This window comes from Lepidochelys kempii, chromosome 3 (assembly GCF_965140265.1).
Source record: "Lepidochelys kempii isolate rLepKem1 chromosome 3, rLepKem1.hap2, whole genome shotgun sequence".
Lineage (NCBI taxonomy): Eukaryota > Metazoa > Chordata > Testudines > Cheloniidae > Lepidochelys > Lepidochelys kempii.
Genome location: NC_133258.1, coordinates 31665574 through 31678435, shown reverse-complemented (window position 1 = coordinate 31678435; position 12862 = coordinate 31665574). Strand labels below are relative to the sequence as shown.

Here is a 12862-nt window from a genome sequence, read left to right as displayed (position 1 = left end):
TCTATTTATCCTTTTAAAATGATCTTGCTGAAGTATTTGTTCCATGGGGATGAGATCTGTTTGTTAATCAGTCACACACAGTAGTCCTGCAATAAATAGTTTATTTCCACCATCCTAGTGAAATGAAAAAAATAAATCAAACCACAGAAGCAATAGAAAATTATTTAGGGTTGTTTCTCCCTGCACAACTTTCACACACAATGAATTCAATTTTCATAATCTAAGGTTTTAGTAACAGTATTTTTGAATATGATTCTTAATCTATGTCCATACCTTTAAAGACACATACTTGTCCCTGTAGTTTAAGGCTAGACCCTTTATACAACTTGATGCCACAACTGGCAAGGGGCCATACACATCACCTTTCCTGCACATTACCATAGATTCTGGCAAACCTACAAGTTGTACTCAGATCTTCAGCCCCCCTTTTACAGGTGCCACTCTTAATCCTTGCTGCTTCTTTTAACATAGAGAGACAGGAAGCCTTAAGATCAAGACTCAGCAAACAGGTGGGTCAGAGAGACCGGAGACATGTCTATACAGGGAAATTTACCGGCATCTTATCACTAGGAGTATTCTGCCATTGCTCCCTGTGTGGACACACTTCTTCCAGAATAAGAGTGCCTTTTTCTGGTTTAGTTTATGTTGCCTATACAAAACCAGAAAAAAAGCACCTGAAGGACTTGTCTACTTGGGAAAACCTACTGGCAGAACTATAGCTGTATAATTACACTGGTATAGCCGTAGCATTGTAACTCAGTATTGTCAACCTTAAGTTTCAAAAAGCTCAAGTCAGACCTCCAAAAATCATGAGATTTAAAAAAAAAAAAAAAAAACCACTAACATGATTTTTGGGCCAAATAAAAATTATATCCTGTTTTTGGTTTTCTTGATTGTTGTACCCCTCGCCTCCCTCCAATGCATATGAAAGTGACAATTTGTGTTGCTAACACTTGCAAGTTTATTAAGGTGACCTTGGCTCCTGCCGCAAAACTCTCGCCCCTACATCAGTCCTTCCTCCTACCCAGCAATTAATTCTGCCCCTAACTCTCCATCAATTCTACCCTCATCAGTTCTGCTCCCCACCACCTCACTTCCACTCCTTCTGGAGCTCTTCACTCCTCTCTCCTTGCTCTTTACTAGTCATGGTGTTGCAGGGAGGGAGAGAGGAGCGGAAGAGAAGCCATCCCTTTGGTCACAGGCATCGTGAAGGGATTAATTCTTGATCCCACACTATTTAACATTTTTGTTGGGAACCTGGAAGAAAATATAAAATCATCACTGATAAAGTTTTCAGAGGACACAAAGATTGAAGGAGTAGTAAATAATGAAGCCAGGTCACAGATACAGAGCGATCTGGATGACTTGGTAAGCTGGACTCAAGCAAACAATATACATTTTAATATGGCCAAATATATATATAAGAATAAAGAACACATGCCATATTTACAGGATGGGGGACTCTATCCTGGGAAGTAGTGACTCAACCAGATTTGGAGGTTGTGGTGCATCATCAGCTGCACATGAACTCCGAGACTTCCCCTCCCAATGCTAGAGCCAAGAGGTCTAATGTAATCCTTGGACGCATACATAGTGGAATCTCAAATAGGAGCGGAGAGATTATATTGCCTCTGTATTTGGCACTGATGCAGCCAATGCTGGGATACTGTGTCCAGCTCTGGTGTTCACAATTTAAGAGGGATACTGATAAATTGGAGAGGGTTCAGAGAAGAGCTACAAGAATGATTAAAGAACAAGCATTATAGTAAAAGACACAAGGAGCTCAATCTATTCAGCTTATCAAAGAATAGGTTTAAGGTTATTTGATCAATTGATAAGTACCTGCTTGGGGAACCAATATTTGATAATGGGATCTTCAGTTTAAGCAGACAAAAGGTGTAACCAGATCCAGTGGCTCGAAGTTGAAGCTAGACAAATTCAGACTGGAAACAAGATAATTAGCCACTGAAACAATTTACCAAAGGCTATGGTGGATTCTGCATTACTGGAAATTTTAAAATCAAGATTGGATGTCTTTCTAAAAGATTTGTTCTAGTTCACACAAGAATTAATTCAGGGAAATCCTCTGCCCTGTGTTATACAGGAGGTCAGACTGGATGATCATAGTGGCCCCTTCTGGCCTTAGAATCTACACATTTTTGAATAAGAAGGGGAGGACAGAGCAGAGCTGCTGGGCTCTCTCTCTTCTCCCTCCCTCCCCACCTTTCCTATTAGAATAGTCTGGGCTCCTGAGAGGAGGAAGGAGAGGAGAAAGTTCTTCAGGCTTTCTGCAGCAGTACTGATCAGCTGCTTTTCCCCAGGAGGCAGGGCTGCGAGGGAGGCAGCCAATCAGAAGAGCTCTCCTCTCCTTGAGAGAGCTGAAATTCATAAGAGGTCATAAGACCCACATACCCAGTTCAATAGATAAGTGAAGGCATAGTTAGCTCCAAAATATCCCTCCAAGAAAGGCTGTGGAATTCCCACCATTGGAGGTTTTTACAAACAGGCTGGACAAACACTTGTCAGGGATAGTTCAGGTTTACTTTATCCTGCTTCAGTACAGAGAGCTAGATTTGAGGCCCTTTTGAGGTCCCTTCAAGCCCTACATTACTCTGTTTCCATGATCCTTAGAGGAACTTTTGTCCATTCATACCCAGTTTGTGCTGGACTCATGAGTCCTTCTGGGTAGCTAAATCCATGTGAGGCCCAGTGGCTTCTCCTTCTGCCTCCACTGCCCCATTGACCTTCCCAATTACCACATAGCTCATCTCCATATTTCCTGCCATCTCCTCTGCCACTGCTGCCTGTTTCTATGGCAACAAAGGCAAAAATGCCACAAGTCATCTTTATCTACCACTGGGGGAGGCAGAGGGAGCAAGCACTATGGCTTGCATAGACAAAGCGTCATCCTACAGAGACCACGAGCAAAGACAAGGGGAAAGGGTATGGATGGCACAGTGGAAGCAAGGCCAATGAAAAAGGGAACACAGACTTGTAGGAGAAAGAAGGTAAATACAGTAACTCCACGCTTAACATTGTAGTTATGTTCTTGAAAATGCGACTTTAAGTGAAATGATGTGAAGCGAATCCAAGTTCCCCGTAAGAATTAATGTAAATGGGGGGCGGGGGGGGTAGGTTCCAGGGAAATTATTTTCGCCAGACAAAAGACATTACATACATATACAGAATAAGTTTTACACAATTTTAAACAAACAATGTAATACTGTACTCAGCAATGATGATTGTGAAGCTTGGTTGAGGTGGTGGAGTCAGAGGGTGAAAGAGGGTAGATCATCCAGCTGTTCCTCTTGCTGTTCTTTTCCAAGTGCCGGGGTGTGCTCAACCCCGGCTCTGCCCCAGGCCCTCCCCCACTCCACCCCTTCCCCCAAGGCCCCACCCCACCTCTTCCCACCACCGCTCCACCCCCTTCCCCCAGCCTCCTGAATGCTGTGAAACAGCTGACTGCTGCGGGCGGGGGGTGCAGAAAGGGAGGCTGTGCACCTCCCACCCACAGCAATCAGCTGTTTCTCGGCATTCAGAAGGCTCTTGGGGGGGGGGGGGGAAGAGGGAGGATGCGCACTGCGTCCTTGCTCCTCCCCAGAACTTCCTGAAGGCCACAAAACAGCTGATAGCTGCTGGCAGGAGGCGTGGGGAGGGAAGAGGAAGTTGCTGATTCGCAGGGCTGCCAGCGGGCGGGACGCGTGGGGGGGAGCGGCGGGGGGAGTCCGATAGGGGGGCTGCTGGCCCACCCTGGTTCCAAGCCCCTACGGCCAAATGTTATAAGCAAACATTGCGCAACTTTAAATGAGTATGTTCTCCAATAGATCAGAGACTAACAAAGAAACAACGTTAACCAGAATGATGTTAAGTGAGGAGTTATTGTACTGAAAGTTGGATCCCCTCAAATACTAATTCTCTCCCAGATTTTCTTTTTTAATTCTCACCCTTCCCACACCTATCAGAGATGGCTGCAAAAACCCTCTGAACAAAAGTTAAAATAAAGCCCTATATATCCTTATGTATTCAAATTAATTCTGTAAATTTTCAAGACTTGAAAGTTCACTCAACAGTGGCCAATGAGAAGCTCTCCCAGACGAGTATGGGAACTTCCACTATCAATTTCTGCAGAATTTAAGTTTTTATTTTTAATAGTTACATTTCTAGTCCCTAGATTGCAATTATAACTTTCCACATGCAGATCCTTATGCCTTATTTCATATATGAAATATGTCCAATTGTCTTCCCAAAACTGTAGAGAGAAAGCTCTGGTGATTTTCCCACTGCTCAGAACTTTGCCAAGCACCACCAGAGTGAAATTAGAAAAAACTCTGCTCAGGTTCTCTTCTGATACCCAAAACCCTTTGTGGAGCTGTGCAACTATCAAGAAACACATTAGCATTCTGAAGTAGCAACTTCAGTAAATCAGAGCAGCAGGACTTAAAAACAGAGCCTTAGGGAGAGACAGTGCAGTAGAAATCCCCCCTCCTTGATATCAGGGGGCTATGTATGGGATTGGGGGAAAAGAAACAGAAAGCTCCTGACCCTTCCAACAACCAGAGAAGTTGGAACTTCAAATTTATAAAAAAATGTATAGAAATCCCAGCTGTCACAGTTCAGGGGTAATGCATCTGTATTTCACCCACATGGTCCAACAAGGGCACCCAGTCTAGGCTCCCAGCCCCTCAATCATCCATTTTGGGAGGAGACCCGCGTCTCTCTCCCTCTTGATCAGGGTTTTTTCAGAGTGCACAATTCTCTGCCTACACTGCGAGTTCCCCAGAAAGCCAGAATGCCTTAATAGCTCAGAGGCTGTTCTTTACTTTCTCTCCGAAGACTATGAACAACTGTAACTGCCAACAGTCACAAACTTTACCACTCAGCTCTTTATAAGCAAGTACATTTATTCATAAGGTGAAAGTACCACAGAGAAAAAAATATTAAAGACAACAGAAGAACCTACATGCACATTAAAAAGCTTACTAGAGACCCCAACTCCAACCTCGGGTTCTGGTAGGTGTCAGTTCTTCAAAAGCCACAATAGGGTTTTTATCATGGTTACAAGTTTGTAACGGTCTCAGATTCAGAACCTGAACACCCATGAATAATTCAGGCTTTCCTTTATATGGCTTGGGTCTTTGATGTTGGCCTCAAGTAAGAGGATCAGCAAACAACAGACCACTCCACAGGGCATAACTTCATAAGGCTGTATTTTTGCATAACCAGTGGTGGGGAATTTGCAATCACCTCCCACTAGATATTCCCCAGGAAAAAAACACTTTGTTCCACAAGTCCATTCTTGTCTGGCACATTGTTCAATGTAGTTTTTTGAAACACCAGGCCTGACAGTTGTCACATCTCCCACTCTTGAGCAGGTCCATACAATCCTGGCCCACAGCAATACATAAATAGGGCCCTACCAAATTCATGGTCCATTTTGGTCAATTTCATGGTCATAGGATTTTAAAAATCATAAATTTCATGACTTCAGAAATTTAAATTTGAAATTTCACAGTGTTGTAATTGTAGGGGTCCTGACCCAAAAAGAAGTTGCAGGTAGGGTTGCAAGGTTATTGTAGGGGGGGCTGCAGTACTGCTACCCTTTTTTCTGCGTTCCTGCTGGCGGTGGCGCTGCCTTCATAGCTGGATGGCTGAAGAGCGGCAGCTGCTGGCTGGGAGTCCAGTTCTGAAGGCAATACCGCCACCAGCAGCAGCGCAGAAGTAAGGATGGCATGGTATGGTCTTGCCACCCTTACTTCTGTGCTACTGCTGGCAGGGCACTGCCTTCAGAGCTGGGCACCTGGCCAGCAGCTGATGCTCCTTGGCCACCCAGCTTTGAAGGCAGTGCAGAAATAAGGGTGGAAATACCACAACCCCTGCTAAAATAACCTTGCAAACAACCCCCCACAACCTTCTTTTGGGTCAGGACCCCCAGTTTGAGAAATGTTGGTCTCCCCCCATGAAATCTGTAACGTATAGGGTAAAAGCACACAAAAGACCCAATTTCACCGAGGGGGGCAGAAGGGGACACACCAGATTTCATGGTCCGTGACACGTTTCTCATGGTCCTGAATTTGGTGGGGCCATATACGTAAACCATTAATTTAATAAAATGGACCCCAAATAAACTTCATTCAATAAAGTCTCCCAAGGATTTTGCAGGAAATTGCCATATCTGTCACAACAGCTTTCCCCCCTTTCACCACAGCTGAGGAAAATAGGGGGACTAGTCCTCTCATTAAGTGGTTGACTTTGAAACTCTCAGGTGGATCCATCCTTTCCTGCCTTTCAAATATAACTCTGGCTAGTAGGTACTTGGTTAATTTTTCAAGCCTTGGCTGTACTGAGTGTTTTTCTAAGTAGTATTTCTAAAACCATTTTAAAGCCTGGTCTACATGCATATTTTCATATAATTATTTCTGTAAAAAATCATACCCTTAATCAAAGTTTTAGACTGTCTTCACAGACAAAAAATATTTTTATTTACATTTATTTTAAACAGCAACAGGTGTTAGCCATACTTCTGTAAAATTCTAGTGGAAACAAGACACAAGAGGTTTTTACTAAAGTATAGTTAGACGAAGTCAACATTATATCCCCCATCTGAGTTTAATCTCACCTAGCTACATCACTGTAAAAACTACAGAGCCTTGTCTCCACTATGATTTTTACAGCAAACACACATTACCTATCTCACTGTAAAAACCCACCTTTCTTGGCAGTGAAGACACAGCCAAACTGGTACAAATCCCACAAAAGGGATTTGTGTAGCTTTAACTGTAACAGTATAGTTACTCCTTTTGTACTTCCTTGTTCAGCCAGATCTGCTTTTTATAATCCCTAGTGTTTGTACAATATTATTGAAAGGCATACATAACCTTTGCACATACACCAATTTATCCGAACACTTTGTTTCCTTTTAGTCTTTTCCCTCCACTGCTTCATCCCATTTGATTACATCCAACATCCATGTTCTCTCCCTAATTAAACATTTCTTTATGCATCTGTCTTGTGATGAGACTTGTTATACAAAAATCTCAGCTTTAAAGATTTTTTTTAAAGTACTCCAATAAATACAACTTCTTACAGAGTTGTATAATTTCACAAAGCCTTGAATACATACCCTAATCAACATTACTATTGCTTAAATCATGGCTAATGAAAATACACAGCAATTTTCCTTTGTACACATCTACGTATCAACATTAATAGTCCATAGGGCAGGGCAATATAAAAATAAGCGGAGGGGGAAGTATTTTAATGTTCTTGTTACAGACCTTCTAAACTACACACACGGTTTTCATCAAAATTGCCCTGGAAGCTTCCATGTAACTTGCTAGATAAGGGCAAGGTATTTTTCATAAAGCACCTATCTTACAGAAGCATCTGTTGCAGAACACTAGAACAATACAGGTTATAATCCGTATATTGATTAAGATTCTAGATGGAGGCCTTCCAGTCTCTTGGATAAATCATTTTAAATGATGTGTCAGCAATATTTATAAAAACGAGTTTGAACAAGTGACCATATGCCACAAAGTGATGAAAATTATAATGAGTGCCAACATTCTGGAATCATGCCATAAATGAGGAGTTATCTATTATTTGTTTTACAACATCCAAGTGAGTTCTAGGTGCTTTACAGAAATAGAGAAGGCGTGGTTCCTGCTTTAAGAGTTTAAAATCTAGAAATAAGAGAGTTCAGATACTAGGCCACATACTTCCTTTGCTACCAGTATGAGATGCATACTGAATCAACTCAAGTTCTACATAGTATCTAGCTCCTGGTGTCAGAATTCACTAGAATTGCCTGCTTTTGGGAGCTTCTATAACAGCCACATATGATTAGAAGCCACAGAATTAGGATATTTTTAGGCTCTTGTATTAGTGAAGTAGAAAATTTTAAACTAAAACTCTTTTTTCTAGAGAGTTTCCTTTCCTCAATATTTAGTCCCCACTGATTTTTACTTGTGAAGTTTGGTTTAGTTACGCCCCTTAAATGCAAAACTCCCTCTATGTACACATAATAGGAGTTCTTCTATTTTCTTTACCTTGCTTCCTTTATTTGCATACTATCACCTTAGAAACTTAGACGCTCTGCCCCAAATCAGCCTTTACACATTTACACATGGTTTTTCTTGTTATTCTTCCTTCTAAAATTGTCTCTCTGCCCATACATCACAGTATCACTACATTTTTTATGAACATTACATATATATTTGTAAAAAGTGTTTATCCTTGGAGTTAGAAGATCCAAGTTTTATTTCCATTTCTTTCACAAACATACTATATGACCTTGGGTAAGTCACTCAACCTGTACATCGCAGTTTCCCCATCTGTAAGCTAGGGATAACACTTTCTACTTTACATGTAGTGAGAGACATAAGGCATCAGGTATTTACACTTCCTGAGATAAAAGGCACTAGGGAAGTGCAGTGCCCACAGGTATATATTAATTATTAAACATTTTGTTTATATAAACAAATACATATATGCACAAAACAAATAATACATAAATGCAGAGTAAGTGTGTTCCATGAATTGCAGAAATTAACTACACTCATGACACCCCTGGGAGGTCAAGTCAATATTATCCCCCCTTCCCAGCTGAGAAAAAAAAAAAAAAAAAAAAGAGATTAAATGTCTTCCCCGAGGCCATACAGAGGTAATTACAAAGCCAGGAAAAGAACGTATGGCTTCTACCAGTCCCCTGGTATAACGACTGACCCACACGCACAGGGGTCAACCACCAGCATAACTATTTGTAAATACACATATAACTATATTATGTACACAATTTCATTATAGTTCTGTAATACAGTTTAGAACAAGCATTGCAATTAAAAATACCATCTGATGTATGCTTTTGCATTTATCAAAACACTGAGGTACACCATGTGCACCTGCACAAATAGCATTGTTGTTGCCTATTCTCATACCAGATGCATACTCATGTTCATCACATCTTGCACACACACTAGTGTCAGAGATGGGTGGATGCAGGCACAAGCGTTCCTACACACACAAAGGGCTGGATTATGCACACACGCACCCCGCTGCCTGGGCACGCATGGGGGAAGGTGCTGGGGGCTGTCCCCAGACACACACAGAGACGTGCCATGGGCTGCGGGGGGGGGGGGGAGGTGCATGCAGGGAGAGGTGCCACGGCTGGGATGAGGAGGGAAGGAGTGGGGGATGGGATGGCGTGGAGGGGACTAAACCCAGCCAGCCCCCTCTCCCCACAGGAAGCCGAGCAGGGTGGGCGCCTCCCCATCCTCACCTGGTCTATGGGCAGCCGCACGGCGTTGCTGAGGGGCTGCAGCAGCGTGCAGCCTGTGGTGCTGGTGGCCATGGCGAGGGCGCCGCCCCCAGCCCGGGAGAACGGGGACTGGTCGGGGGGAGGAGGAGGAGAAGCCGCTTTTCCCTCCCGTCTCCCCACACCAGCGGCAGCAGCGCGAAGAGCTCGAACGACGTCGTGACAACAAGAGGCCGGAGGAGGTGGCGGGAGCGGCCCAGCCGCGGAGTGACAGTCCCGCTGCCCACTCCACACGCGGCCAAGCGGTTGAGTGACAGGCGGCGGCTCCCAATCCCCGCCCAGCAGGAGGGCGGGGCAAAGCCGCCAGCCGTCACCTCCCCTTCGGCGCTGATGAGGGCCGCAGGACCGGGTCAGGGGCCGTTGGGCTGGGTTAGGGACTGTCGCTATGGTAACCCCCCTTCACCTGCTGTTGGGGAGTGGCTGCGGGACCCCCAATGGAGAAGGGTCAACAGAACAGGGGGCCACGGCAATGCCTGGGGAAGGGTAATGAGGAGACCCCAGCATTGGGAGGGGGCGTGGCAATGGGGGGTAAATGGAGGCGTCACCCCAGCACTGGAGAGGGGGCACTGACAATGGGGAGGTAATGAGGAGACCCCAGCATTGGGAGGGGGCGTGGCAATGGGGGGTAAATGGAGGCCTCACCCCAGCACTGGAGAGGGGGCACTGACAATGGGGAGGTAATGAGGAGACCCCAGCATTGGGAGGGGGCGTGGCAATGGGGGGTAAATGGAGGCGTCACCCCAGCACTGGAGAGGGGGCACTGACAATGGGGAGGTAATGAGGAGACCCCAGCATTGGGAGGGGGCGTGGCAATGGGGGGTAAATGGAGGCGTCACCCCAGCACTGGAGAGGGGGCACTGACAATGGGGAGGTAATGAGGAGACCCCAGCATTGGGAGGGGGCGTGGCAATGGGGGGTAAATGGAGGCGTCACCCCAGCACTGGAGAGGGGGCACTGACAATGGGGAGGTAATGAGGAGACCCCAGCATTGGGAGGGGGCGTGGCAATGGGGGGTAAATGGAGGCCTCACCCCAGCACTGGAGAGGGGGCACTGACAATGGGGAGGTAATGAGGAGACCCCAGCATTTGGTGGGGGGGTTAATGAGGATGCCTGAGCATTGAAGGGGGGTACCAGTAATGGGGAGGGCTGGTTATGGGGAAGCTTGTGCATTGGGAGTGGTACTGGCAATGGTGGGGTTAATGGGCCTCTACCAGCAATAGCAAAGTTAATGAGGGTCACCAGCACTGAGTGGAAGGGACAGTAGATTAAGGAGAGTGCTTGGTAGTGTTGAAGTGTGGAGGATATCGGCACTTGATGGGGCCAATTGAGGGGTTCAAGTCTGGGAGTGCTGGGGCAGCAGCACTAGATAGAGGGTAGTACCTACCCTAAAGATTACATTGGTATCAGCACTTGCCAGAAGTTGGCACCTTGACAAAATGGGATGGGAAAAGCTGGGGAGCCACAGAATTAGAAAGGTTGAGAGTATTGGTCCCCACTGAAAGGGGAATGGCAGTTGCCTGAGGAACCTAACTGCTACCCTGATAGCTATTGGCCTAGTTTGGGCTAGGAAAATCACAGTGGGTACTACTATGGTGGAGGTTTACAAAACTCTTTGTTGTAGGAGCATGTGGATGTGATAAAGGTGGACAAGGTACCAGAGATAATTAAGGAATATAAACAATTGGCTTTTTATAACAGTGCAGGAGCAATGTGCCTATTCTTCTCCTAACTTCTCTCAAACACCCAAGAGTTTATGCACTCCACAGGAAGGAATATTACTCGATGGTTATGCAGACATTAGTGGATCATTGTGGTAAGATTTTGGACGTTTACATGTTATACAAGCAAAGTGCACTGTAACAGAATTTTCAAAAAAAGACTTGTAAAAAGATGGCAAAGGGGACTCTGTTCCCATTGAACAACACTGATATTCCCACACTTCAAACCCCTTGGCCCCAGCCCCACCCCAGAGCCTAGGGGAATTTGTGTTGTAGGTTTACATAAAGGAGTACAGACATGATGCTGATGTTTGAAATTCATATTTTTGTATTGGTGCCAATCATACTACTTTTCTAAATCTTTTTTCAAGTTTATAAAAGTTGTTTGCTGCTTTTGATATTTGTTGCTTGACATATAGTATGGTGTCACCATCATTGCACATCTCATTCCTTAGATTGGTAACATGACTTGATTTTTCTAGTATTTCTCCATCTACTCTGGTGGTTGCGTTTGGGACATTGATAGCCATATATTTTGTCTTTCCCTTTTTGAAAACAAACCAACTTGTTCTGGGTGCATCTGCCAAATGATTGGTCTCTCCCACCCACCCCACCCCCCCCAGCAATATGTAGAACTAAGCAGGACAGTGTCATCAGCAAAAATGAGGTTGTCATAAATATAAAGGGAAGCGTAACCACCTTTCTGTATACAGTGCTATAAAATCCCTCCTGGCCAGAGGCAAAACCCTTTCACCCGTAAAGGGTTAAGAAGCTAAGATAACCTCGCTGGTGCCTGACCCAAAATGACCAATGAGGAGACAAGATACTTTCAAACCTGAAGGGGGATGTGGAACAAAGGGTTTGTCTGTCTGTGTGATGTTTTTGCCTGGAACAGATCAGGAATGCAGCCTTACAACTCCTGTTAAGTTAGTAAGTAATCTAGCTAGAAATGCACTAGATTTCCTTTTGTTCAATGGCTGGTAAAATAAGCTGTGCTGCGTGGAATGTATATTCCTGTTTTTGTGTCTTAAGGTCTTGCCTCTGGCCAGGAGGGATTTTATAGCACTGTATACAGAAAGGCGGTTACCCTTTGCTTTATATTTATGACAGAAGTAATCTAGTTGTGCTTTATCATTTGTCCATAAAATTCCTCAGTTGTCCTCTGCAATTATGTTCCTCATGACATAGTCAATGACCAATGCAAACAATTAAGGCACAAGGTGTTACACCCCATACTCCATCAGCTAATGGTTTGCAGTGGCAACTGATGTCACCACCTGACTGCACATGAGTCATAGTGAATATGGCTGATTAAAATTGGCAATATTTAGGGCACCTTTTCTATCCCCTTTCCTTTCTAAAAACGTTGAAAAATAGCTACTCAGTCACCTGGGCTGTTGTCAGGCATCCTTGCTGCCCATGATTCAAAGGTGAGCAACCAGAGTTCCAGGTTACCTATGTGCAGGTTTGTGAGTGTGACCCCCAGTGTTGATCTACACCAGTGGTTCTCAGCCAGAGGTCTGGGGGGCGTGAGTGGGTTTCAAGGGGTCTGCCAAGCAGGGTCAGTGTTAGACTCACTAGGGTCCAGGGCAGAAAGCCCAAGCCCCACCGCATGGGACTGAAGCCTGGGGCCCTGAGCAATGTAGCAATTGTGGGGGGCCCTTTGGCATGGGGCCCAAGGCAATTGCCCTGTTTGCTACCCCCTAATGCCAGCTTTTGCATGCAGAAAACCATATGGCACAACCAGGCCATGGAGTTTTTACAGCATGTTAGGGGGGCCTCAGAAGGAAAAAGGTTGAGAACCCCTGATGTACACCACTCAACCATTGC

At 44.9% G+C, this 12862-nt stretch overlaps 1 protein-coding gene and 1 long non-coding RNA gene across 9 annotated transcripts in view; one reads left to right on the top strand and one right to left on the bottom strand.

Annotated features, from left to right (window-relative positions):
* The window catches only part of MBOAT2 (membrane bound glycerophospholipid O-acyltransferase 2), a 217642-nt gene extending 208095 nt beyond the window's left edge, over nt 1–9547 (bottom strand). For 4 of the 7 annotated variants that reach the window (XR_012157926.1, XM_073336059.1, XM_073336062.1 and 1 more), the window contains exon 1: nt 9278–9547. Coding sequence is in view for 3 of the 7 variants with exons in the window: in XM_073336059.1 (XP_073192160.1) it covers nt 9278–9349 (72 nt within the window). In the remaining 4 variants the exon portion in view is untranslated. The remainder of the gene's footprint in view (nt 1–9277) is intronic. The other 3 variants (XM_073336064.1, XM_073336063.1, XM_073336065.1) reach the window with 3 other exon arrangements.
* Nucleotides 9548–9624: 77 nt separating this feature from the next.
* Nucleotides 9625–12862, top strand: part of LOC140908602 (uncharacterized) — a 140040-nt gene continuing 136802 nt past the window's right edge. The window contains exon 1 of one of the 2 annotated variants that reach the window (XR_012157928.1): nt 9625–9701. This is a non-coding gene — a long non-coding RNA (uncharacterized lncRNA). Of the gene's footprint in view, nt 9702–10575; nt 11128–12862 lie in introns of those variants that run through there. The other variant, XR_012157927.1, reaches the window with a different exon arrangement.